Here is a 25,496-nt window from a genome sequence, read left to right as displayed (position 1 = left end):
CCCTAAAAGGCTGACGAATTTTCTTGAGGATTTTTTTTTTAATCGCAAATTGCTGTAGAAATGTAGAGAACTGAATGTAAGACAGGAAAAAATGAGAAAGTAAAATGACAACTCATTCCATCCCTATGACATCACCTGAATTCCCCATAACAACTGAGTGAATAAAGGATGTCCATTTCAGAGAAACACAACTAATACACTAGATGATGTAACAGACCATTAGATCATCAAGTGTTTTAGATCACAGCTGAAGTGGTCTAAAACACTCTGTGGCCTAGACGGGGCCTCTTTGGACTCTTTGCACAACCTTTTTCCTGGCTGGCAGTACCAATCTCTTTACCAGGCTCCTGCACCCTTCAGAGCTACTCTATGGGCTCCTAACCTTTTTGGGCCCATGGGTCCATTTTGAAATACAAGAAATTGTTGCGGGCACCACCACAAAATAGTCACAAATATGGCAGCCAGAGGGGGCCAGCCTTGTCACAAACAACACGTAACTGAGAAAAAGCCCTGGGCTCCTGCTGGGAGGAAGGGTGGGATATCAATCAATCAATCGATTGATTGATTGATTGATCGATTGATTGATAAAAGGCCGAGTTTGGGCTTCACAAACACCAAGGCAAGTATCTGCCACCACTAAGCACAACAAGATTACCAATTTCATAGAAGGAAAACTGGAAACACCCATTCATCCACATCTGAAAAAAACAACCAGGCAAGACACACACACACACCCTGATGGGCAAAAAATTTGATTCAGTCTGCATTTAAAGCCAAATCTATCAAATCTGGACTTTCTGAAGCCATATGAGAACCAGAACACAGCCACCCTTCGAAATGTGCACTTATTCGCCAACCAAACAATATTTACAAGATACATATATTAGGGGAAAATGTGCAGGGAAATGAATATATGAGTGCAAATAACATTACAAACACATTATATGATGAGAAATTGCTTACAAAAATGTGTATAGTCAAAACTGCCTACAAAAATGTGCTTGTGAGGAGAAATTTGCACTAAAACGATGGAGAATTTCCATGAGGATTTCTTTTTCTTAAAAAAATGCAAATTGCTGCAGAAATGTGGAGAACTGAATTTCAGATTGGAAAAATGAGAAACCGAGAGAACTGAAAAGGACAGGTCTTTCCATCCCTCACTCACTCACACACACACACACAGAGACAGACATACACACAAATAGGCAAGATCCATTTTCGTTCTTCTTTCAGGAAGACGTTTAACAGGTACTGCAGCTGGAAAGTGAAATCCAGGCCTTCAGCTACCCTTCTGTCTTTCTTCCCTTTCCAAAAAAGACGCATCCTGGGGAAAGAGGTAGGTAGCTGGAGCCTTGAGCTTTGCTTTCCAGCCAACCCAGCTGCCGTCTAAGGTGAAACGAAAAAGCAATTAAGAATTGTAGAGTGATGGGTTTGAGGGCACCACTTTGGGAACCCTTAAGCTGTTTTTTGGTTTGTCTCTGTTTTTGTTTCTTTGGTGCCCTCCAGATATTTTGGTCTCCAGCTCCCATCAGCCCCAGCCAGCGCGGCCACATGATGCAGGGGGGTGACAGGAGTTTGTTTATGATTTTAAAAATTTATATCCCACTTTTCATGATCTGGGCCCCAAAGCGGCTGATAAAATAAAACGTACAGTGTGCAAAATGTAAAGCATATATTAAACGTCAGAGGATTAAAACGTCAGAGCAGCGTCCTTGGCAGAAAGGCCTCCTGGGATAAAACAGCTTTAGCCAGCAATCTGAAACTTAGCCAGGAAGGTGCCTGCCTGATTCCTACTGGGAGGCAGTCCCATAAAGTTGGACCCACTACACTGAAGGCACAACTCCTGGTCCATGGGGGGCTACTGATAGTGCTCCCCCAGATGATCTCAGTGATCGGCTTGAGACTTACTGGGCAAAATGGTCCTTAAGGTATCCTGGGCCTAAGTTGTTCAGGGACTGGTACACTACCACAAGAACCTTGAGCCTGGCCTGGTAAGGGATGAGGAGCGAGTGCAAGTCTTTTCACACTGGTGCCATGTGTTGGCAGTAGTCTGCTCCCATCAGCAGTCTAGCTGCAGCATTCTGCACTAGCCGAAGCTTCTGAACCAGCTCCAAGGGCAGCCCCACATAGTTTGCACTGAAGTAATCCAGTCTTGAGGTTACCAATGCATGGGCTTCAGTGCTCAGGAACAGCTGTAGCAGATGTACCAGGTGAAGCTGATGAAAGGCACTCCTGGTCACAGAGACTGGTTATGCCTCAAGTGACAACGATGGTTCAAGGAATACCCCCAAATGACGTTCCTGCTCCTTCAGAGGGAGAGCAGCCCCATGCAGGGCAGCCAAGTGGCCTAGGAACCCAGAGTGCAGGAGCCATTCACCCAAAAGGTTCGAACCCGGCTTATTGGCCCTCATCCAGGACACCTCTGCATCCCGGCACTGATCCAGCCCTTTCACAGCCTCTCCTGATTTAGATGTAATGGAAAATAGAACTAGGAGACATCAGCATACTGATAACACCTTGCCCCAAAGGTTGTGGTCTTCACCTTGTAGTGGTGAGTGGGCTTGCGTGTTTAAATGAACCCTGTGAGCGATGCCATCGGGAGTCGTGTACTCCCAGCAGGGTCACCCATGGCGGTAAGGTCAAGGGAGAGGAACCAGACAAAGAACGATCCAAGAAAGTCCTCAACGGCAGAACAGGCAGAGGATAACAATGTGTATTTTACAACGGCTGCGAAGGCGGATGAAGGCTGCAGCAGATAAAGGACTTCCAATCATCATGGTACCCATGCCATTGGATCAAAGCCTTTTTCTGTCAAGATTGTGTGTTGATTGTGGTGCACCAATCTCCCCACATAAAACAAATTCACGCACAGGCGTCTTCCATAACAAAAGTCCCATAGCGATTGGCAAATGATGACTGGGCAGGACTGTGAAATCCAGAAGCCCCTAGTCATGGTCTGGTACATCGGCGGTGGATACAGATTCAGATGGATCCATTGTTAAAGACTATATTTTGGAAGACAATCTTACTCGGTCACGAGTGATCGCCAAGATAGAGATAGGTCTGAAATACCTGAAAGGCACAAGGTTGGGGAAGGTGGCCCTTGAGTGTTCAGTCATGTGTAAATGAAGATGTGTACAAAACAGCAGAAAGCAAGCAGCCTTCATTTATTTGTGACTGAACATTATTGCTCAAGGATGGGGGGGGGAGATTAATAATTAATTCAGTTTCAAGAACTTGCCCTTTGCCCTCTCAAAATCTCTTAATTGGCAGAAGTATCGTTATCACTGCTTGCAGTCATAATGTGATATCATAAATCACACACACATCAAAAGAGAACATTTTTTGGCAGACAATAAGAGAATCAGTCAAGATTTCAAGCCCTAAGACAAGTATGGCAAACCCTAAAAGTAAACTCACCATTTCTTAAATCTCAAAAGGAGAGTAAAGTTGCCAGCTTTTTTGTCCAGCTTTACTCTTGTGCCCGGCATGGAGAAATTAAGGAAGTGTTTTTTAAAAAATAAGGATAAAGTAGTTGGGACAGAGGTGGGCTTCACCTGCTGAGTTTCTGCATGTCAGACGGCTGTTAAAGGAACAGGAATAGAGTCACTGGAGGAAACATACCAAACCTGACCAGTTATCATTTTCAGTCATTTCCAACTACTATATCTTAGAGGGATGGAAGAATCTCAGTTCTCTCAGTTTCTCATTTTTCCAATCTTAAATTCATTTCTCCACATTTCTGCCACAATTTGCTATTTTTTAAAAAAAAAATCCTCATGAAAATTCTTTTTGCATTCTGGTGCAAATGTCTTCTAATAAACACATTTTTTGATATGCAGTTTTGACTCATGTATACATCTGTGCAAGCAATTTTTTTCTAACATTTTTTATTTTTGTAAGTTATTTTCACAAATAGATTCATTTTTATGCCCACTTTCCTCTATATATGTGGATATTTGTGAACCTTGATTGCTTGCAGAGCTGCATGGCAAAATCCAGATAAGTGCAATTTCAAAGGATGGCTGGGTTTCAGTTCTCATACTATTCCAGAAACTGCAAATTTGAGAGATTCTCCTGTAAATGCAAACTAAAACAAATTTCTCCCTAATCTCAGTCCTAGACTCAGCTATTTTGGACTATAAAAACTGAATACTAACATCTTGCCCATTCTGAGGCTGGATCTTGGCTAATGGTTACACCCTTTCCTTTTAGGGGCTGATCCCTTAACGGCGGTGGAGGCTGGTGGCTCCATGTCAGTGGGGCAGTGCTCCTTGAAAGTTCAGACTAAAACCAGGAGTGGACTCCACTGCCCCACTGACACGGAGCCACCAGCTGCCACTGCTTAATAGTGCTGCTAACTGGTGTGTAATCTGGCAGAAATCAAACGACATAGGAGAGTCATAGGTAAGGCAAAATTTCAGCCTTATTGGGTTCCCAGGGGAGATGGAGCTGTTCAAAGCACAGAATTAATACACTTACAAAGGCAGGCACCACGGAGTGAACAAAAGTCTCCTGTATGTTCTACGCAGTCTGCAATGGGTGAAGAGGTCTACTGCACCCATTTCTAGAGGCTCTCCACTTGCTGTTGGCCTCTTGCCTCCAGGCCTCCAGGATTGGAATGTAGCTTTTCACGTTGATGCAGTTTTCCTCCACCCTGCCCAAAATATCTCTTCTACCTTTGTCCAGCAGATCGGTTTGTCTATCCAGCTCTGTGCAAAAATACTGGTGTGCCCAACGGCAAGTGAATGGCTCCTTTTCACAAGGCTGTCAAAGCTGTTTCTCTCCCACCCACCCCCTTTCCTTGTGTATTTTAAGGGGAAAGTAGACATGATGTTACATGCATTTAGTGTACAGCTTTCAAAATTGCAAATAGCAGCTCAGGGCTGCTGAGGGGGGGTGTGCATTGGGCGCAGCTATACTGGGGTCAGAGCCACCAGAGGCTTCTTTTAAAATGTAAATGTCTTGCTCCTGTAGAACAAAAATTACAAAGCAAAATGAGGAGGCACCATTTCAGGCCATTGATTTGTGAGACAGGAACCTGCTCCAGCCTTGTAGTGTTCTTAGCCCGTGAGTGAAGCCACAACTGTGATAGACAAGAGCTACAGGTAGCACACACAGCAGAAATGACCCCCAAACAGCTTCTCAAACAGTCTCCTCTCCAGACAATGTAGAAGAGACTTCCTGTTTCACTTTGAAGCTGTGTTTTGGTCTTCAATGGTGTGTGTGTACTCTATATTTCCTCTGGCTCAGGGGCTTTCAATCTGTTTGGTCCCATGGTCCCATTTGGAACATTGAGAGAGTGTTGTGAGTGCCGTCATAAAATTGCTGCCATTTCAGAGAAGGCAAAGTGGGGAGGCTGCAAGACCAATAGCTTGCTGAGGGAGCAGAAGCAACACTTAGTGGCAGCGCATGCAGGAGATGTCACAGGATGTCAGGTGATTCAGCATCAAAGGAAGAATCTGGAGCACAGTTAGAGTCCTCCTTTGTTCCACTGCCGTGTGGCTGGAATTCAAGCCGTGGCTAGCTCAGGATTGTCTACACTGACAGGCAGGATTTCAGGGAGTCTCTTAGCTGGGATCAAACCTGCGGCCTTCTGAATACAAAGCAGATGCTCTGCCACTGAGCTTGGCTTGAGTTCAAACTGTACTTGCAGAGGAAGGTGGATCCTTTGTGCTGTTTTAGGGTTCCAAGCCATTTCGGGCATCATTCACGAGTGCTAACACCTTGAATTGGGCCCAGTAAAAGCATTAGAAGCCACTGCAGCACCGTCAGGACAGGTGGTGCGCAGTCCCACAGGCTGTCCCACTCACCAACTATATTCTGCTGTAGCTGCAGCTTTTGGACTGTCTTCAAGGGCAGCTCTATTTAGAGCACATTGCAGTAGTCCGGACAGGAGGTCGCGAGAGCATGAGATGAGTCCAGGAATGGCCACAGGAATGGCAAGCTAGCCTAAAGTGGGCCAATGCACTCCTAGCCGCAAAGGCCACGTGGGGACTCCGTGAGAGACTGGGGTCCAGCAGTATTGCCAGACTATGAAACTGTTCCTTCAGGGAGAGTGCAACCCTTCCCAGAGCAGGTAATTCTCCTGATTCTCAGAGACAAGAATCGCCCACCCACAACACCTCCATCTTATCAGGAGTCATTTGATTGGTCCCAGTCTAGCCCAACATTGCTTCCACGTACCAATCCCAACACTTTCACAGCCTCTCCTGATTCAGAAGGGAGACTGATGTCACCATGCTTGAAATCCTCAGGTGACAGCTCTGAGTGCGTTTAGACGGGTGTTAAATAGCAGAGGGGACAGAAGAGATCCCTGTAGGACCCCACAGCCCAAAAGGCATGGGGCCAAGTAATAGTCCCCTAGTGCTACTTTCTGGTAACAGGTGGGAGTGGAACCACTATAACATCTCCAATTCCCCCCCACACACAGTCGTTCAAGAAAGACACTGTGGTCAATGGTGTTGAAAACCATTGATAGAGGTCATCGATCAGGGTGACCCAAGCTGTTCCACTGCTAAAACCAGGTCTGAAACCAGACTGAAGTGGGTCTAGTCGTTTGGCTGGTGAACTGCATTGCAAAACGCAAATACATGGGAATTTCAAACGATGGCCATGCGCTGGTTCTCATATTGTTTTGGAAAGAGCAAAATTGATTAATTAGTCTTGAAATGCAAACAGAACTGAATTCCTCCCCCCAAATCCCTAAGCACACTTGGTGGAATGATCCTGGAATAGGGGTGCAGGGATCAAAACAAATGTCAACTTTGGAGGGATGACAGCAGTCGGAAATGGTGAAATTCCCCCTCTGCGCCCTACTTCAGCCCTCATAAATAACAGCCTCCTCTCCGCCGATACCATTTTCATTTTTTTCCAAGCCCTGCATATTAAAGGGAGAGACGTGATCAACATCACCTGTGGTTTGGCCCTAAATTGCACAGTCAAAATATGTGACTGACTGCAGGTGGAAGGGCAGGAAACAGGAAGCCCCACTGAAAACCTTCTTACTGTCTTCTGTGCACTCTAAACACTGACCATATTTGGAGAATAAGGGAGCCAATCTTCTGTTGCTTTTGCTCCTGTGATATTAACCTGTGATATTAAGAGCAGCTTAACATGCAGAAAAGAAATGGGGAAAACAAAAAAAAAGCTTTTCCTATCCTTTCACCATTTCCATGCACCATGCTGCTATTAAAGGCACAAGAGCAGGGCTGGTTTTTAAACTTTGGCAGTCCTAAAGAGCAGCTTGGAGTGAATAAAGGAGATCCAGAATGTAACACTCTCCACTTTTAAATATGGGGAAATGGCAGGGGGAGGGTCAGGGAAAATTTACTCTGAGCAGCTATCTTGTTCAGGACCCTGCTGGTTGGATTCCTCCCTGATTACTGTTTTCTTCCAGGGTGGCTAAAAGGTTGACAACTTTTCAATCAGCCACTGTAGCTATGCCTTTAACAGCAAGTGGCTCTGCAGGTGATTATATTTACTTGCCAAATCAAGCCGCTCTTAATGGCACGACAGCCAGGCTCTCCCCTTCTGCTCAGCAGGCAATCTGAGGTAATGGGAGGAGCTGGTCCTTTATGAGCTCGATTTTGTCTGCCTCTGGTGATGATCCGAGTCAACCAAATGGATATGAGAAGCGAGGAAGGCAAAGCCTTCAGGAAGAAGTTTGCAGCAGAGGCTTTTTCTTGGCTTTTACTGAGCAAAAGTTTGGGAATTTTTTTCCTCTGAATTTTTCATTCTGGGAATGGAAAGCTGTATGTTCTTAATGACTGCTCTTAAATGGATTAGACAAAGACCCAGGTAGACAAGGACATAGATCAATCGGCAGCTTTTAGCAGGGACAGTTGGATGGAGAGAGAGCACTGCTGAGAGCTAGCCAGGAGAGGGAGGGTTTGTGAATGGCCAGCTTTGACGCAGGCCCCTGCCGCCCCCACCTGCTTGATTTCCAGGAGCTGCTACCATTGTGGAAAAGCTGTAGGGACCCCTCCGGATGTTGCTGGTCTGCCAGTAGCCAGCAAGGCCAATGGCTCAGGTGGAACACCTGCAGGGCCACAGGTTCCCCTGCCCCTTTGCTAGCAGGAGATAAGAATAGCCTGAAGACTATGAGATGCGAGGCACAGCAGGGTCTTGCTTGCAGGGCCGTCTGTATTTCCCAGTGTGCTCTTGCAGGGGAGGGGTGGGGAGTCTGCTTGCCTCCAGCACTGCCTGCTTTGTGCATGCAAATTAAGATCCCTCTTTTCCAACAGGCCTTGCACAGCCAGTTGGCTCTTGTTTGGTCCTCTGAAGTTGTCATCTTATTATTGCTTTCCTTCAGTCCTGTCCCAGTTTTCTTCCTTCTTGGAACCCGGGACACGATACGTGTGGCTCCCAGTAGGGATGGAAGGATCTGTTGGGTTCGGTCCCCTCACTTTCTCAGCTTTCCAATCTTAAAAAAGATCCTCATTCAAGTTCTTCAGTATTTTAGTGTGAATGTCTCCTAATAAGCACATTTTTATATGCAGTTTTGACAAATGTACATGGTTTTGCAAGCAATTTATCCCACTATAATGCATTTTAGTATGTTGTTTTCAACAATGTATTCATTCTGTAGACACTTTCTCCTAATATGTGGATGTTTTGAAACATTGGTTGGTTGGAGAACTGCATCATAAAATCTGTATAAGTGCAAATCTTGAAGATTGGCTGTGTTTTTTTGTTCTCGTATTGTTTTGGGAAAATGTGAATTTGATAATTTTGGCTCTAAATGCGAACTGAATTGAATCTCTCCTCCAGTTCCTCGTTCCAGGCAGTCTCCCATCCAGGCACTGGCCAGACCCAGACCCACTTAGCTTCAGCAAGGTGGTGCCTGCCTCTTGTGTCTTCAGACCGTAGCCGGGTTTGATGCTGTTATGTGGATAGTGCCACTTCTTCATCTGATCGTAAACAATTATTCATTTTACACTGCAGGCGCTCAGTTATGTACTGCCATTTGCCGTAGCCTGGTTTGTAAGCTGCTTTGAATATCTTGCACAGAAAACAGGAAAAGAGTTGATTTCGTTAAAAGAAGAAGCCACCTCACCAGATCAGTCTTGTAAAACTGCCATTTAAAGACACAGGCAAAAGGCAGGCGGCAACTTTTTCTGCTGGCCGTTTGGCAAAGCTGCTGTGATGATGAAATGTTGTGGAAGGCTATTCCTTTCCTTCCTAGCTTGTGGGTTTCCTGTTTGGCCACTCCAGGCAGCAGGATGGTGTGTTGCAAACATGACAGGGCAGGTGTTGTTGGCCTCCAACTCCCCTCATCCTTGACAATCGGCCGGATGGAGCCATTGAGAGTTAGAGGCCAACTACTTTTGGACAGCCACAGGTGTTTGGACAGACCTTTGGTCAATCGGCTCTTCTTATGTTCTTCAAGACAAAAGTAGAGGAAGTTTATTAAAGCAGAATTAACTCTCCTGTCTTTCTTTCTTTCAGTGCAAGAAGCTAAATATCACTACTTGCACCTAAAGATCGCATGACCGATGTTGACATCTCAGGTGATAAAATCCACACAGCCAAACCAAAGTAAGGGCAAACTCATAATATTTGAATTGACAAAGAAACAGCTGTACAAAATGGTTTGATCAGCAGACCTTTGTCCAGTGATTGTTTTTCTTTCATTTGTTTTAAAGGGTGCATGCATCCTCCTAGGGAGTAAGTTGCGGCTTGAAATCAGTGAGAATTACTTCTGAGAACATGCAGAGCCTTGCACTGTAAGTTAGGGAGAAGGGGTGGCAGGATTTAAGCCTACGTAACAGTTGCCACATATTCCTGGGAAACTTGCCTCATCTCTCAGTCCCACATATGTGGAGGACAGTTGTGCATCCTACCTGGCAAGGGAAAGGCACTCTGCACATGCTCCAGTCATAGGATACCTTCCTTATTACTACTTTATCCATCCCAGGGCTTCTGCCTGGAACTGAGACCACTTCCAGAGCTGAGGTTTCCTGGCCTCTGAGATCCATTTCAGGCTAAAGCCAGCTTCTTCCCCGAATTTCAGCTCAGTAAAGGTAGTGACGAACATCTCCTCTTTTGATTACAAACTTTTATCCTTCCCCCCCCCCTTTCTGATAAGGATGACACTCTCCAGAGGGAAGGCGATTCTGTTGTTGATTTCCTTCTTCGCAGTCCTGTCGCTGGCTGTTTTTGCTTACTTGGACAGGTAAGAAAGAAAAAGGGTCCTGACATCCTGGAAATCCATTGGGATTTACTGTTCTTGAAAGGAAGGAAGCAGCCAGGATCTAAAGAAACCCAGCTTGTATTAGGGATAGAGGAGAATTTTGTCTGGTCTGCATTTTTAAGCAAATTGACCTAATTTGCAACTCCCAGACAATCAGAATGCAATTATCCTTCGGATCTCCTTATTTTGAGGTTCAGATTTTGGCTCAAAAGACATATCAAAATCCATCGAAAATTTGTGTTTTAGGATAAAATATTAGAAATGTGTGTGGGAAGATAAAATACATATTTAAATACAAATTTTCATACAGATGTGAAAAAACCCTGCAAATTATAATGCAGAAATGAGATAGGATTTACTTTAACTGAATCAACATGTGTGAAATTGATCTGGATTGTTTGCACCCCCACTTCTGGCTGATACAACATATCTGAAGCACTTCAACAACCTCAAAAAGTGCTATAGAAATGGTGGCTATCCCATGCAGAAATGTGCCTAAAGCCAGGACTATTGTTAGATATTTTGTGCCAGGCTCAGATCTCACAATCCTGGCCCCTCTGTTTAAAAAAAGTTCTAAAACAAATGGTCTACATGACAGCTTTCCCTCTGATAGGTGGCCTCAGTTTACATCTGTAAAATGCATCAGCAAAATGGTATGTAAATACGCATCATGAGTCTTTAGGGCTTGAGCAGCGCCCCCTGCTTGCAGCACAGAAGCATTGCACACAACTGGTTTCTCCTGAGAAAGCACTTCGGTGCTGCAGACCCTCAGGTCATCCCTGTGAGAGGTGGCGTCGCAATTCAGAATTCACCAAAGTTTCCACTTTTGCCACACATGTTTTGAATGCAAGATTTCAAATTTCAGATTTGTGTCTTGATTGGGAACTCTGTAAGCCACAATTCTGAGTGCAGTGGAGTTAGTTGCCATCTCGTCGTTTTAATTTCAGCTGGCATGCGACACGAAGTTTCATTAGCTGCCAAAAACTCCTCTCATACTGACACATTTTGAAATATAAGTGGGAAATTAATGTAATGTACTGCCTTCAAGTCGATTCTGACTTATGGCGACCCTCTGAATAGGGTTTTCATGAGGCTGAGGGGCAGCGACTGGCCCAAGGTCACCCAGTGAGCTTCATGGCTGTGTGGGGATTTAAACCCTGGTCTCCCAGGTCGTAGTCCAACTCCTTAACCACTACGCCACACTCAAAGTGGAAAATTAAAGATAGTTAAATGCTACTCCATGGCAACTGGGGAGTATAAAACTGTGCCATATTTTAACTATCAAATTATTGAATTAAAATGTCAACTATAGATTTTGAAATTTTAATTGAATATTCAACAAATTTAATTGCTGTAAACCGCCCAGAGAGCTTCGTTTATGAGGCAGTATATAAATGTAATAAATAAATCAACAAATCAACAAATAGCAAGGGTATTTTGAATCTGTAGGGGATGGATGGAAACATTTGCAGGAGAGAGCTGGAAGAATATTTGAGAACAGATTCCTTTTCATAGGGAAACAGGAAGGTGGTTTTTTAACTGAGCCTGGACAATGGTCCATCTACTTCAGTATTGTTCACGCTGACTGGCAGCACCTCCCCAGGATTTCAGTCAAAGAAGCTTTCCTTACTTGGACATGCCAGGGATTGAACCCAGGACCTTTTTCATGCAAGGCAGATGCTGTATGCCTGAGCTGCAGGCCCTTCTCCTCATTTTGAGGTGGCTTCCCAGTCTGGGCGAAGGGCTGGTGGACTGTCCATGATGCATCAGCAGTGTGGGTGTTCCTGCATATGCATGTGTGGATTCGCGCAACATATGATCATACTCGCTTTCTTGCAGTGAACTGTGGGGAGGGGGAGTTATTCTCAAGAGGGGGGCTGCCCTTCCAGCTGAGTGGAATAGCGCAAAGACTGCAAGGGCGGGCATAACATTTTGTTCCTGTTTTGGCAGGGATAGAACATTGATGTGGATGTACCACAACAGGTAAGCAGCTGAGCTTCATTTTGGTAGCTCTGTCGGTTTACGATAGGCAGAGGGGAGGGGACCTTGCATGTTGCTTGTGACTGTCTGCTGCAGTAGGTAGTGGCTCCACCGAGTTCTTGCACAGAGAGGAGGGAACCTTTTAATTATGCATTTAAAGCATTTCTGCCCCTACCCTTTAGCCAAAGAAAGGATCCCAGAGCAGCTTACAAAGATCTGTAACAAGACTGTCCCTGTTCTCAAGCTTACAATCTAAACGCACAACGGGAAAGGGCTGGGGAGGGCCGAGGAAATAAGGAAGCACAAACACTGGCTCTAAAAGTTATGGCTCTGTCGTAATGCAGTATTTCTGCACAGATTACGGCCGCCTCTTCCCGGAAGAGCTGCTGCTTTCTTCCCCACTTCACCCCTAAGATAAGGCTCTGGAAGGAGATCTGAGTGCCAATGTCTGGGCCAGGAGGACAGGGCTGCTCCTGTTGAGGGATGGAAGGATCTGACTATTTTTCCAGTCAGATTCAGTTCTCCACATTTCTGCAGTAACCTGCATTTTTAAAAAAAAAAAAAATCCACATGAAAATTCTCCAGCATTTTAGTGTGAGTTTCTCCAAATAAGCCCATGTTCGTATGCAGTTTTGACTAATGCACACATTTGTACAAGCCATTTCTCCTAATATAATGCATTTTGGTATGTTGTATTCACAGTTGTATTGATTCTTATGTACACTTTCCCTAATATATGCATTTAAAAAAACAACACATGGCTTGGTTGGAGAACTATTGCAAAATTCAGATGAGTGTGAGTTTTGAAGGATTGCTGCGTTTCTCTTCTTGTTTCAGAAAGTTTATCAGATTAGATAAATTCATCTGTAAATGTGAACAGAATCAAAATATTCCCCTACCCCTCCTGCTGCCACATAGTTCTTGCCTCAGATTGGTGCGGGAGGAATTGAACCAGGGAGCTTTCAGCTGATGCTATGTCACAAACGCACAACAGCAGCACCCATTAATCATCAGTTGCATACAGGATCTGTTTACCATTGTGTGGGTGGTCCCCCTGTAATGAAGTGTCCTAGGAAGGAGGCATAGTGCCAAATTAGAAGGGACACGGATTTCCGGATTTCATTTTCCAGATGTCTTTTTAAATAAAAAACAGCCATGGAAAGTTGTGTTTAGGGAGGGGTTGCTTAACCCTTCCTCTCCTGACAGTTATCCACTGACACACTGCCTCAGGTAAGGACGGGTGAGAAATTCAATTCAGTTAGCATGTAAAGCCAACCCGATCAAATTCACACTTTTCAAAACAGTACAAGAACCGGAACACTGCCATCCGAATTTTGTGATGCGGTTCTCCAGCCAGAAAGAAGGGGGGAACCCCAAGATGCTAGAAAAATATATTTTATTCAATAGCCCAACGCATTTCAGCCACTATATATAGGCCTTCATCAGGGAAATTGCTGGTGTATAATATCTTTCTGTGCACAAAATTGCTACCAATTCAACCACCACAAGAAAGAGTTCATTAGCTGTATCTGTTTCTTTTTTCTGGTTCTCCAACTAAGCAGTTCCCGCCCCTCTCAAAAGTGCATACATTTGGGGAAAATGTGCATAAAATGAATATATGAGTGAAAACGACATGCAAAATGCATTATATTTGGAGAAATTACTTGCAAAAATGTGTACCTTAGTCAAACTGCATACGAACACAGGCTTATTAGGAGGAATTTGGCACTTGGACCTGCTTGCAAAACGTGTGTATGCTAGTCAAAACTGCATACAGAAATGTATTTATTAGGAGAAATTTGCACAAAAATGCTGAAGTATTTTCATGAGGGTTTTTTTAATTGCAAATTGCAGCAGAATTTAAGATTAGAAAAATTAGAAACTGAGAGAACCAGAATTAACAGATCATTCCATCCTTAGACTCAGGAGCCTCCATTCACAGGGGACACTTCCCCCACCCTATTTTTCCTCCCTCAAAAAAAGGTGGTAGATTTTTAGTGGACAAATACCAGAAGGGGGATGGATGAAACAGCCCTTGCCTAAGTGCTGCCTTGCAACACTGCTTTTTCATTACTTTTTTTTTTAAAGAAGTCTGGGGAAAGAGGCACATTATTGCATGTGGTTTCACCCTCAGCTGTCCACGCAGAATAAGATACACAGGTGCGCTGGTAGCTTGCTCACAAGAGACTTTGTGGCATCAAACTGGGACATGGTTCTCTGCCAGAGTAAAAATATACTCCATGTGGGACGATAATTTGTATGTCTCAGTTCCTCCACTGACAATGTAAAGGGCCCGTCCACGTGATCTGCCTTGTGTCAGGTCATTCCACAGGCGGGGTGTTGAGCTCCAAAACATCTGGAGGGCAAATGAGGGATTCATCTAACTGGCGGCTGGTCTCCAAATGATACCCAAGTTCTGGGGATCTCCTAGACTGTATTTGACACCTCCTGCTTACAGAATATGGGCTCTGCTGCTTGTTCTACTTGGCCTAATGCATCCTTTCCAGATCCTTTAAAATTCTGTTTGTTTTCTTCCTTTATATCCAGGAGCCTAAAGTTTGCTGTGTTCAAAAACCAGTCGGAGCAGTGGTTGACCATCCCCGACTGGTATAACTCAAAGTAAGAGCATATATATAGCCTTTTAGTTCAGCATGTTTGAGCTGTTCCACAAAGCCAGAGAATACATTTGGATACTGGCTGTTCAATTCTGTTGGACCATCACTCTGCACGTGCTTAGAGATCGATTTGGGGTGGGGAGACTCTGGGGCAAATTAAGGGTGCTAACTAAGATACTGTACAGTGAAGGATATTTTGAGACAATTTTTCAAAAATAAAAAATGCAATTGTAGCACCAGCCTGTCCAGTGTGGACTGACAGTGCCATTGAGGTTTTTGGGGCTACTGCACATATAATTAACAGTTTCCTTCTGGTCCCTTCCTTTTGTTTCCAAGTGGGTCATTATTTGTTTCTTGCGTACTCATGGTCAATTGTGCCATTCTTGTAGAGGTCCTTAGTCCTCTCCTCTTCATCTAATAGAGGAGAGAAAAACAGCAGTTCTGTTTACAATAAAAGGGGAGCTGGGTGCTGGTTGATAAGAAGGAAGCTGCTAATTAAAGCAACAGTTGCAGAAAGCACCAGAATCGTTGTTGAATGGGACTTAATTGTGAGGGATCTTGGCTGTGGGAACAGCTCTCTGTTAAGTGCCATGTTGAATGCCCATTTTAATTCTCCTTCCACTCAGTTGTGGAAGAGCAATGGCCTCAGGAAAGCTGAATGTTCCTAATATGGGAGCAGGGAAGCAAGGAGGGAGGCATCCCAAATGTACCGCAGATGAAGAGAAGAAAAACCCTCAAAGTGCTTGCCAGTGAACAGCCAAAGATGGAAACTACTGCCCCAACGGGCAGCAATAAAACTACATTAGTTTCCATATTTGGCTGTTCACTGGCAAGGCACTGTGAAGGTTTTCCCTCTCTGTCTGCGGTCCTAATATGGAAGCGGCCTTTCGCAGCTAGTGGGAAGTTTTGTTAGTTCTCAGATTCCTACTGTCACCTGCTGTCTTACAGACAAGACTACGCTAATAAGGAACCGAAGGGGCTACTATTGACTGACTGGTTTAAGCCACGGTAAGAAAGAAAGAAAAAAAATGGGGGTGGAGGTGGGGAACACGGATGGGAGGAGAAGGTTCTTGGTGCAATTAAAGCCTTAACTCCACCTGCATGAGCTTGCAGCAGGGGATGACCTTCTCTGTCTGTGAAATCTGGTGTTGTGGTTGAGAAAATGATCTGTGAGCAGCTATTCAAACCCTTCTTCCACATCCATGACTTCACTCTCTGGCTTTTAGCAAGGCGTGATTCTCATAGCTCTCTCCCCCCTCCTTCCAAATCTGCAACATGGGGATAATACTGGTCAACTTTACAGGGTTGTTGTAAGGGTTGTTGAAGTAATGTAAGTATTACATTATTAGCAGAGTAGCATTAGCAGTAGTGTAGTGGCAAATTCAGAAGTGCAGGTCTCTTCATGAGTGTCACGCCACACCCCTGTCACAGCCACACCCCTTTCCCCACTCTCTCTCGTCTCCCTTGCTCTACCTGTCATCTTGTGGGTTGACACTCCACTGCAACAGACATCCCTAGGAGCCAATCAGCATGAAAGGGGAAGCTGAGTGTTAGCTACTGAGAAGAGTCTTCTCAGTGGCTGACTCACTTCCTTTCATTTTGCTTGGCACTGATCACCATGAAAGGACAAGGACTCTTCTCAGTGGCTAACACACTCCCTTTTCATGCCAATTGGTTCATATATAGGGACCGGGCTGGGACCTGCTCCCAAAAAAGTAATCAGCCTATGACCCCCCATGACCCTGGAGGACTACATCCCTGATTATTTGTGATTGCACATGGTGATATACTAGGCAGCTTCTGAGGGGAGAATCAGGGAAAGGATGATACATAGATTTAGGCAGCTGACAACTGGCAATTGGGGTAGACTGCCTCTGTATTTTGGAAGATCCATTCCTAGCTATCAGCATAGTTCGTAACAGTTGTTAATAGACCTCTCCGCTATGAACCAATGTAGCCATGTCTGGCCATGACCATTGCCGTTTCCTGGGGTATCGAGTTCCAGAGATGGATATAGAGACTGCATGACTCATTATCTGTTCAGGTTTCTAGCCCCTAAGTGTGGGTCTGTAGAGTGAGAGCTTGTTGTTGTGATTTTTTTCTTTCTTAAATGGTCTTACTGAATACTTTGTTGCATTAATAGGCAGTTCACTGCTTTGGCAGGGTGGCAGTCTTTGGGCTGAAAAGCAATATATAAATTAATAACCGCAATAAATAAATAAATATTTCAATTTGTGTGCCCTAAACTGCAAGCTAAGTTTTGTTTATAGAGTAAGTACAACTTTAGGACTTACTATAGCTTTAGAATCTCTCTAAGAAACTTTCTTTAAGAAAGTCTGGAGCAATCCAGTAACTATTCTTGGACATCCTCACCACCACCGCACCCCCATGAAGTCCCCCCCACCTCCAATTTATGCTGAACTACAGCTGAGGACAAGGGAGAAATTCTGTTTGGCTTAATTTGCACTTTCCACACCAGTACGCAAACTGGAACACAGCTATCCTTTGACATTCACACTTCTCTGAATCTTGCAGTCCAATTCTCCAACCAAATAAAAGGGTCCAAAAGTACCCATATTGGTGCAAATAACATATGAAATGCATTATACTATCAACAAATGTGCATATTAGGGAAAACGGTGCCCTAAAATGCTGACAAATCTTAAGCAGTTTTTTTTTTTAAAAAAAGCAAACCAATGAAGAAATCTAGAGAGCTGAGGTTAAGTATTAAAAAAAAATGAAAAACTGGTAGTCTGAAATTGCAGCATTCATGCATCCCAGTTCTGTTTAAGGAAGTTCAGCCAGGGCACTGACAATGCTTTATTGGGACACATAAAAATCCCCACCACACACATGTCAAGGCTAACTCCACAATCTCTGACGGCTCTTAATAAATAAATAAATAAATAACACTTCCCCTGAAACAATCATTTGATTGAGCCTGTGACTTCAAATGTCCTTGCTCAACCTCTTACATTAGAAGCTCTTCCCAGAAAAGAGTGTGGCCAAGAGGATGTTCTGGACTTCACAAAAAAATGATTTAGGTTTGGTTTCTCTTTTACAATGTACCTTATTCAGTCTGTTAAGGGCATCCAGAAGAATCTTGCTGGATCAGATCAAAGGTTCATCTAATCCACCATCTATAGGAAGACTGCAAGACCTCCTAAGTAACAGCATTCTCCCATTGCTACTTGTTTGTCCTCAGCACCCAGTACTCAAGTGTATACTGTCACTGGATGTGGAGGCTTCACTTAGGTAGCATAGTTGATGGCTGTCAAGACCCCTATCCTTCTTAGATTCTGTCTAACATGACAGCATACACAGTCTCTGAGTGAGAAAACCCCTCAAGAGAATTCCCTGAGTTTTGCAAAAGTACAAAAACATTTTTGGGGGGGAAACATAAGAAAGGGAAGGCCCCACTTCTCCAGGCTCAGGGCCAGCAGGCAGCCAAGTTGGGTCCTGGCTGAAAGCCCCTGAGGGGCCCTCCTTAGGGTGGGAGGGTGACGCTCCACTCAGCAATCCTATCATATGGCCTGAGATGGCTCATACTGGCTAAAATTTATTTCTTTATTACATTTATATACCACCTTTCCTCAGAGGAGCTCCAGGTGGCATTCATAGTTTTCCTCCCTCTCCATTTTCTCTCCACAACAATCCTGTGATGTAGGGTAGGCGGGGAGGCAATGGCTGGCCCAAGGTCACCCAGTGAACTTCATGGCTGAATGTGGATTTGAACACTAATCCGACACATTAACCACTACACCACAACAGCTCCCCAGCAAAGCGATTGGCATTGATAGGTGTTCACATCACATCTCCTTTCACTTGTGGCTCACCCTACCAATAGATGGGAGGAGTGCCTGTCTAAACACGGGAAGAGAGATGCCACTGCAGAAGAGGCCCTGCCTTTTCTGGCTGCTGCTCTGTCTCCAGCCATGACAAGGCACAGACTTTGGCCTCTGCCATGCTAAGAAAACCAGACTGGAAAGTATTCAGTGTAGACAGGATGAGGTGCTCACGCCTGTGGGACAATCCTAGGCTGCTTTTTGAGTTTTGGTATTGTTTCATATTGAGTGGTGGTGGTGGTTGGTTGTTTTTGCCAAAAAGAGAAGAAAACAAGATCAATTAAATGCTATTAATTAATGAATAAATATCACATGCAAAACTCAGTTGGTGTCATTTTATCCTGAAATGTGCCAGAAATGTGCTTGCATGTGCACGCTCTCTGTCCTTTATGGAGTCAGCATGCAGGAAGGCTGGGTCTCAGTTCAGCTTTAAAGCATTTTTGTTCAGAGCTGGGGGCTGGGGTGTAGCTACATGTGTGCTGCCAGCTTTTGCTGGAAAACAAGCGGGCCGAAAATAGCTTGCTAAAATTAAATTCAGGCAAGGGTAGCTGGGAAATGGCTTTGTTTAAAGCAAAATAAAATTAAAAAAAATAATCTGAAATGTTTTCAGAACAGCTGGCTCCAATTAGTGTGCTGAAAGGAAAAAGTTCTACATTTCCTACCCCACCCTGACAAAATGTTTAATGTGATGTTGGACAGTTGTGCTCCAGGCCTTGATTCAGCAAGGATCTTCCTTGTGACCCTAAGGAGGGACCCAGATGGAATCTCCTCCCCCCCAAAAAAAATCAGACACCCCACTCTGTCAGGGGCTGGAGGGTGAGCAGTGGGCTGCACGTATCCATATTGGTAGCTGGTGGAGGCGCACAGGACCCAAAGTGGTCTGGTCGCCACATCAGTTTTTTTGTTCTGATCACAGATGTGTGAGCTGAGGTTTCTGGCTGGGGAAGAGCGGTAGCCCAGTGGCAGAGCACATGTTTTGCCTCTAGTTGGTCCCGGGTTCAATTCCTGACCTCTCCAAGTAGGGCTGAGTCACTGTAGACTGGGGAATCTTTTTGCACATTGGGCCAGATCTTTATCTACCCTACCCTACTCCACCCCCCCCCAGTGGGCCAACTTTGACATGTGAGTGGGACAACCCGCCTGTCAATCACCTGACACTATAATGCCTGCCTGTCAATGTTGGCCCCCAGGGATGTGGAGATATCACGATCAAGCAGGATTGAACCCCCTGCACATCCACTGATGCGAGGGGGCAGTTCAGTCCTGCTTTTCTGCAGGGACTGGCTGAGTGAGAGCCACATCCCCATCCAAGCAGGACTGAACTTCTAACTTGCCTCCTTGACCTTTCCTGCTGATTGGAGCCAATCGGAGTGAAAGGAGTTCATCTTAGTTTCTACTTCAAAAAAGACAAGTTGTGGAGAGGGAAAATTCTGCAACTGCAGAAGAAAAGACAGCGAATCCTGAGGATAGCATCCCATCTACATCATCAAGCACTTTGGTAGCAGCAGGAGATAAACATGTAGACACTGAATCCAGTAATTCAAGCAATATTTCTGACAGTGAGAAAGGACAGTCAGATGGTGACAGTGACAGAGAAGCAGAAAGCAGTAGACAAGCCTAGCCAGATTATTCTTTAGAAGGTTATATAATCTTAGAAAGGGGTGTAGTTGTGACTATTATGAGGGAACCCTGCACTTCTGAATTTGCCACCACACTCCTGATCACGCAAATAAGCTTGCCACACCTCACCTTTCAAAGTTTGGCAGGAGGGTCGCGACTGCTTGTTGGGACATCCTCGTTGCTTCTCTCTAGTCCTGAACGTCTCATCCTCATTTTGGACTCTCGTATAGGGTCCCCTGTACCCTGAGCCTGGTGCTGAATCTGCACCATGGCTCACTTGAATGAAGGCTTCTCTCTTACAAGTAAGAGCCTCTGTTGTTGTGTTTTGGGATGGCAGCTAGGAGATTTGCAGCAGGAGCTTTGCGTGGATTATTATTTATTACATTTGGTCATCACTTTATATGGAAAAAAACCCTCCCAAAGTTACTTGAATAAAGACAGACTACAAACATATAAAATCAAATAAAAGCCAGAAAATGTAAAGCAGTGGCCAACATACAAGTGGGCTACAGGCTGCTTCATCAGATGTGTGGCTTCAGAGGCCCTCCTCTTCCTGAAGGTCTTTAGGGATTTCTCCATTTGGGTTTCAGCAAATTCTGGATCTGTGAAACCTCCTGGCTAGATGAACCTGGCTGCCCACTGACAAGAGGGATCAAAAGCTCAGGGTCCTAGCATCAAAATATCCTCAGAGGGCAAGGGTAGCTCAGTTGTGGACTCCATCAGCGCCACCTCCTGGGGACTGGGGGGAAAAGCATGCTGTCCCCACCCCTTGGACCACCCTGACAACTCCATATGATAGCTTGGATAATATTATTTATCTATCTGCTTTATTTCAATAACTTTGTAATATTTTTAACGGTGGACGGGAGGGGATTTCTAAGCTGTATACAAATATCACAAATTTTACAAATAAAAATCAGAAAATACCATAGAGTAGTATTCAATGCTAATCTTACTCACAGTGAAAAATGAAATGGACTGCCTTCAAGTCGATCCCTACTTATGGCGACCCTATGAATAGGGTTTTCATAGTAAGCGGTATTCAGAGGGGGTTTACCATTGCCTCCCTCTGAGGCTAGTCCTCCCCAGCTGGCTAGGGCCTGCTCAGCTTGCCACAGCTGCACAAGCCAGCTCCTTCCTTGTCCGCAACTGCCAGCTGGGGGGCAACTGGGCTCCTTGGGACTATGCAGCTTGCCCCCGGCTGCACAGGTGGCAGGGCACGTAACCCTTGAGCCACTCCCTTGACACCCAGGAGACACGAGCGAGGATTTGAACTAGACCCACTGAATTTAATAGGCATGACTAACTTACGTTCATGAATTTCTGTGGGTCTCCTCTGAGTAGGACTGAGAGTAATACAGCCCATACTATTTTTTTAATCTATCAGTTAAAACAACAACAGTCAGCCACTGCACAGGACAGCCTTCCTAAACATCAATAGATGCCAGAGTCAACAAAGAGGATTTTAACAGATGTTTAAAACATCCAGTAGCTGGAAAGTCTTTTGTGAGGGCATGCCAGAGAGCCGCTTTCCTCAGCATTTCCAGATGACCATCCAGTGGCCAGGTGTGACTAAAGGGCACCTAGTTCAAGGTCATCTAATGAACTTCGTGGCTGGGTGGAAGACTTGGTGCCTGGTTTAAAGCCCAGTTCTCTGACCCAGGGATGAGGAGCCTGGTGGTGGTCCTACAGATGTTGTTGAATGACAACTCCCATCAGCCCTGGCTGTTGGCCATGCTGGCTGGGACTGGTGGAACCTGGAGCTCAGCAACATCTGGGGGAGAGCTGCAGCTCCCCACCCCTGCTCTGACCACTAAACAACACTGTCTCTCACCACATGCAAAGCTGCCTTATATTGAGTCAGACCATGGGTCCATGTAGCTCAGTATTATCTATAGCACGGACTGGCAGCAGATCTCTGAGGTCCCAGAGCGCAGGCCCTTCCCAGCCCCTACCTGGAAATGGTAGGGATTGAATTGGGACCTTCTTCATACAAAGCAGATGCTCTACCAGTAAGCTAAAACCCCTTCCTACAATTCTAAAGTAAGGTTCCAGTCCTCATGGTTCTGAATAAAGGGCTGATTTAGATAACAGGGAGCTGCCTTTTGCCAAAACAAACTAACTCAGTATAGCCTACACTGACTGGCAACAGCTCTCTCGGGTTTTAGACACAGGACGTTCCCAGCCCTATTAGGGCCTTCTGCATGTGAAGCAGGTGTCCTGCCACTGAGCTGCGGCCCTTTGTTGGAATAACCTCCCCAGGGAGCTTTGCTGGCTGCTTCCGCTGCTGCCCTCTCTTTGGAGCCAGGAAAAGGCTTCTTGTTGTTCTTCTTCTTCTCCCACTTAGACCTTTTTAAAGCACAGTTAAATATATATATATATATATATATATATATATATATATATATATATATATATATATATATATATATATATATATATAAATAGCGCTCTCTGCTATTGATTGTTGATCGCTCTTTTTTACATTTGCTGTTCCTTGTGGTTTCATGCTTGAATTGTATGGCTTTTATATTGTTCGTTGGATGCTTTGAGAGCATTGCACTGAAGAACTCAGGACTCAAACCGGAACAAGAACGATGATTATGATGTTAAGACGCCGGGGCGGGAGCAAGGACATGAAATCCTACACTTTGGGTTGTACCTAACTTTTGCTCAGAGTAGACCCATTGAAATTAATGGACCCGAGTTAGTATGTCTATTAATTTCAATGGGTTTACTCTGAGTAAGAACAGCACTGGATAGCAACTCCTAATATATACTTTCAGATAGATTTCCACCAGATTTTTTGCAACCAGATTTTTCATTTTTCCCCCTTTGCAGTGCACGGACAGACATGCCCACCCTGACCTCTTGGTTAGCCCCCCTCATATGGGATGGAACATTCAATAAATCAGTCTTGGGCGACTACTACAAGCAGCAAAGAGTCACTGTCGGCTTAACAGTTTTCGCCATTGGGAAGTAAGTCCCACTCACAGTCCAATGTGATGTGTGTTTACTCAGGAGTAAGTCCCACTGTATTCAGGGTTGTGGCATTAGTCACTAACCTAAGCAGAGGAGTTTGCTTTCTTCCTGCAGTCTCTGAATGATCCCCTGTTCTAGCTTTGTCTCTTGCCAGTCAGGGTCCACTCTGTCATTCTATAGAGAGGTGCTGGGTCATTCATTTCTCCTCCTGATACAACAAAAGTCCACTGGAGGTTGCCTGCTGCTTCTCTGCATGAGTACTATACCGGCCTTGTCTAATCAGCCTCGACTAGTTAGATCTGGGGGAGAAATTTGAGCCTACCTAATGCACAGTTCTCAAACCCATATGTGAACTGACCAACGGCTGTCCTTCAAAATTTTCACATCTTTGAATTTTGCAGTGATGCTGTGTGACCAGAAGTGCATACAGCAACAACAAAAGTCCCATACATTAGGGCCATATATGAATGCATATATTTGTGAAAATAACTTACAAAAATGCATTATGTTGGGTAAAATTGCAAAATGCACAGGTTAAGAAATATTGCATACCAAAACGTGCATAATAGAACAAACACTCACAGACATAGGTACAAATTCTCATGCAATGTTTTCTCTTTAAAAAAAAACCTGAACACCAATGTGGCAATGGGGCAAACTAAACTTAATACTGGGGGGGGGGGAAATCACAATAAACCAAAATGGACACGTGTACTGCTAGTGGAGATGGCTACTATTTAAGGTGCCACATGTTGAATCTGTGACCTCCAGCAGCTAAAACCAGGGCTCTGCCACTGAGTAATGACCCTGCTCCAAATCATGGCTAGCCTGTAGGTTCTCAAAAGAGTAGCTGAAAGGGGGCAGTCACAAAACACAAGGAAAACAATTCCCCTCATCCCACCCACCCCTGTCGCCTGTGATTTGAGCTAGGGCCAGTGTCAAGGGTCAACATTGGCCAAAGGCACACTTCCCAGGAGGGCCCTCTGACCTGCTCCTCCTCTTCCCCATTGCAAGGTGCCTGCTTGTTCACCTGCCTCTTGCTCTGGTCCAAACCCCTGCGATAGGGAGGGGGAGGGTCAGGGAGGCCACGGCTTGCTTGTTCATTGGCTCTTTGCCTGGCAAAGAAAAAGGGGGGCAATGAGGAGGAGCAGATGGTAATAACAGCGGTGAGGAGGTAGGTGTGCTGAGGGGGAGGGGGAAGGAGGGTGTCACATCCAAAAGTCTACTGGCACTGCATCGGGCATTGCACAGATTCAAGTCTGAGAAAAATGTTGGTCAAAATGTGTGGGGGGGGTGCAATTGAGAACCCCACTGGGAGTGCTGGGCCCAGAGCCCTGCATAAAATAGCCTTTTAGATTCCTGGGTTTAGGAGGTCCACTCAGAATTCTCTTGTGTCTTTTCATTCGTCTCTACCCCTCAAGGTACCTGGACAGATACCTGAAGAACTTCTTAACCTCTGCAAACATCTTTTTCATGCCCGGCCTCAATGTGATCTTCTACATCATGGTGGACGACCTCACCAAAGTGCCGCTGATTGAGCTGGGCCCCTTGCGGGCCCTGAAAGTCTTTGAAGTGCAAAAGCAGAGCCGGTGGCAAGAAGTCAGCATGATGCGGATGAAGGTGATTGGAGACCTCATCGAGAGCCACATCCGACATGAGGTGGACTTCCTCTTCTGCATGGACGTTGACCAGGTCTTCCAAAGCAACTATGGGGTGGAGACTCTTGACGAGTCTGTGGCCCAACTCCAAGCTTGGTTTTATAAGGCAGACAAGGACTCGTTTACGTACGAGAGGAGCTCCGAGTCGGCTGCATTTATCCCCTATGGGGAGGGGGACTACTATTACCATGGGGCCGTGTTTGGGGGCACCCCCCTGCGTGTCCTTGACCTCACCAGGAAATGCTACAGAGGTATTATGCAAGATAAAGAGCATAACGTTGAAGCCTTGTGGCACGACGAAAGCCACTTAAACAAATATTACCTCCTCAACAAACCGACCAAGGTGTTATCTCCCGAGTACTGCTGGGATTATAAAATTGGCATCCCCCGTGAGATTAAAAATATCAAGTTATCCTGGATGCCGAAAGAATATGACGTGGTTAGAAATAATTTGTGACTCTTCGGAGTTCCTGAAATCACAACATGAGGGGTGTTGATGGATCGTTTCAGTCACAGACTCTGTGTCTCTGTGGAAAAGAGAACAACCTTTGCCAAAATGTTTTAATTCAATAAACTGTGAAGTTCCCCCGTCCTTTCTCAA

At 45.0% G+C, this 25,496-nt stretch overlaps 1 protein-coding gene across 6 annotated transcripts in view; it reads left to right on the top strand.

The window, feature by feature from the left end:
- LOC133373924 (N-acetyllactosaminide alpha-1,3-galactosyltransferase-like) overlaps positions 1-25,496 on the top strand; it is an 82,542-nt gene extending 57,046 nt beyond the window's left edge. For 2 of the 6 annotated variants that reach the window (XM_061604344.1, XM_061604343.1), the window contains exons 2-8: positions 9,451-9,540; positions 10,091-10,177; positions 12,146-12,178; positions 14,723-14,794; positions 15,739-15,798; positions 23,097-23,234; positions 24,659-25,496. In XM_061604344.1, the coding sequence (XP_061460328.1) occupies positions 9,491-9,540; positions 10,091-10,177; positions 12,146-12,178; positions 14,723-14,794; positions 15,739-15,798; positions 23,097-23,234; positions 24,659-25,352 (1,134 nt within the window). In that variant the 5' untranslated portion in view covers positions 9,451-9,490 and the 3' untranslated portion in view covers positions 25,353-25,496. The other 4 variants (XM_061604342.1, XM_061604341.1, XM_061604345.1 and 1 more) reach the window with 4 other exon arrangements.

Source organism: Rhineura floridana, chromosome 20 (assembly GCF_030035675.1).
Source record: "Rhineura floridana isolate rRhiFlo1 chromosome 20, rRhiFlo1.hap2, whole genome shotgun sequence".
Lineage (NCBI taxonomy): Eukaryota > Metazoa > Chordata > Lepidosauria > Squamata > Rhineuridae > Rhineura > Rhineura floridana.
This window is presented reverse-complemented; position numbering and strand designations above follow the sequence as displayed.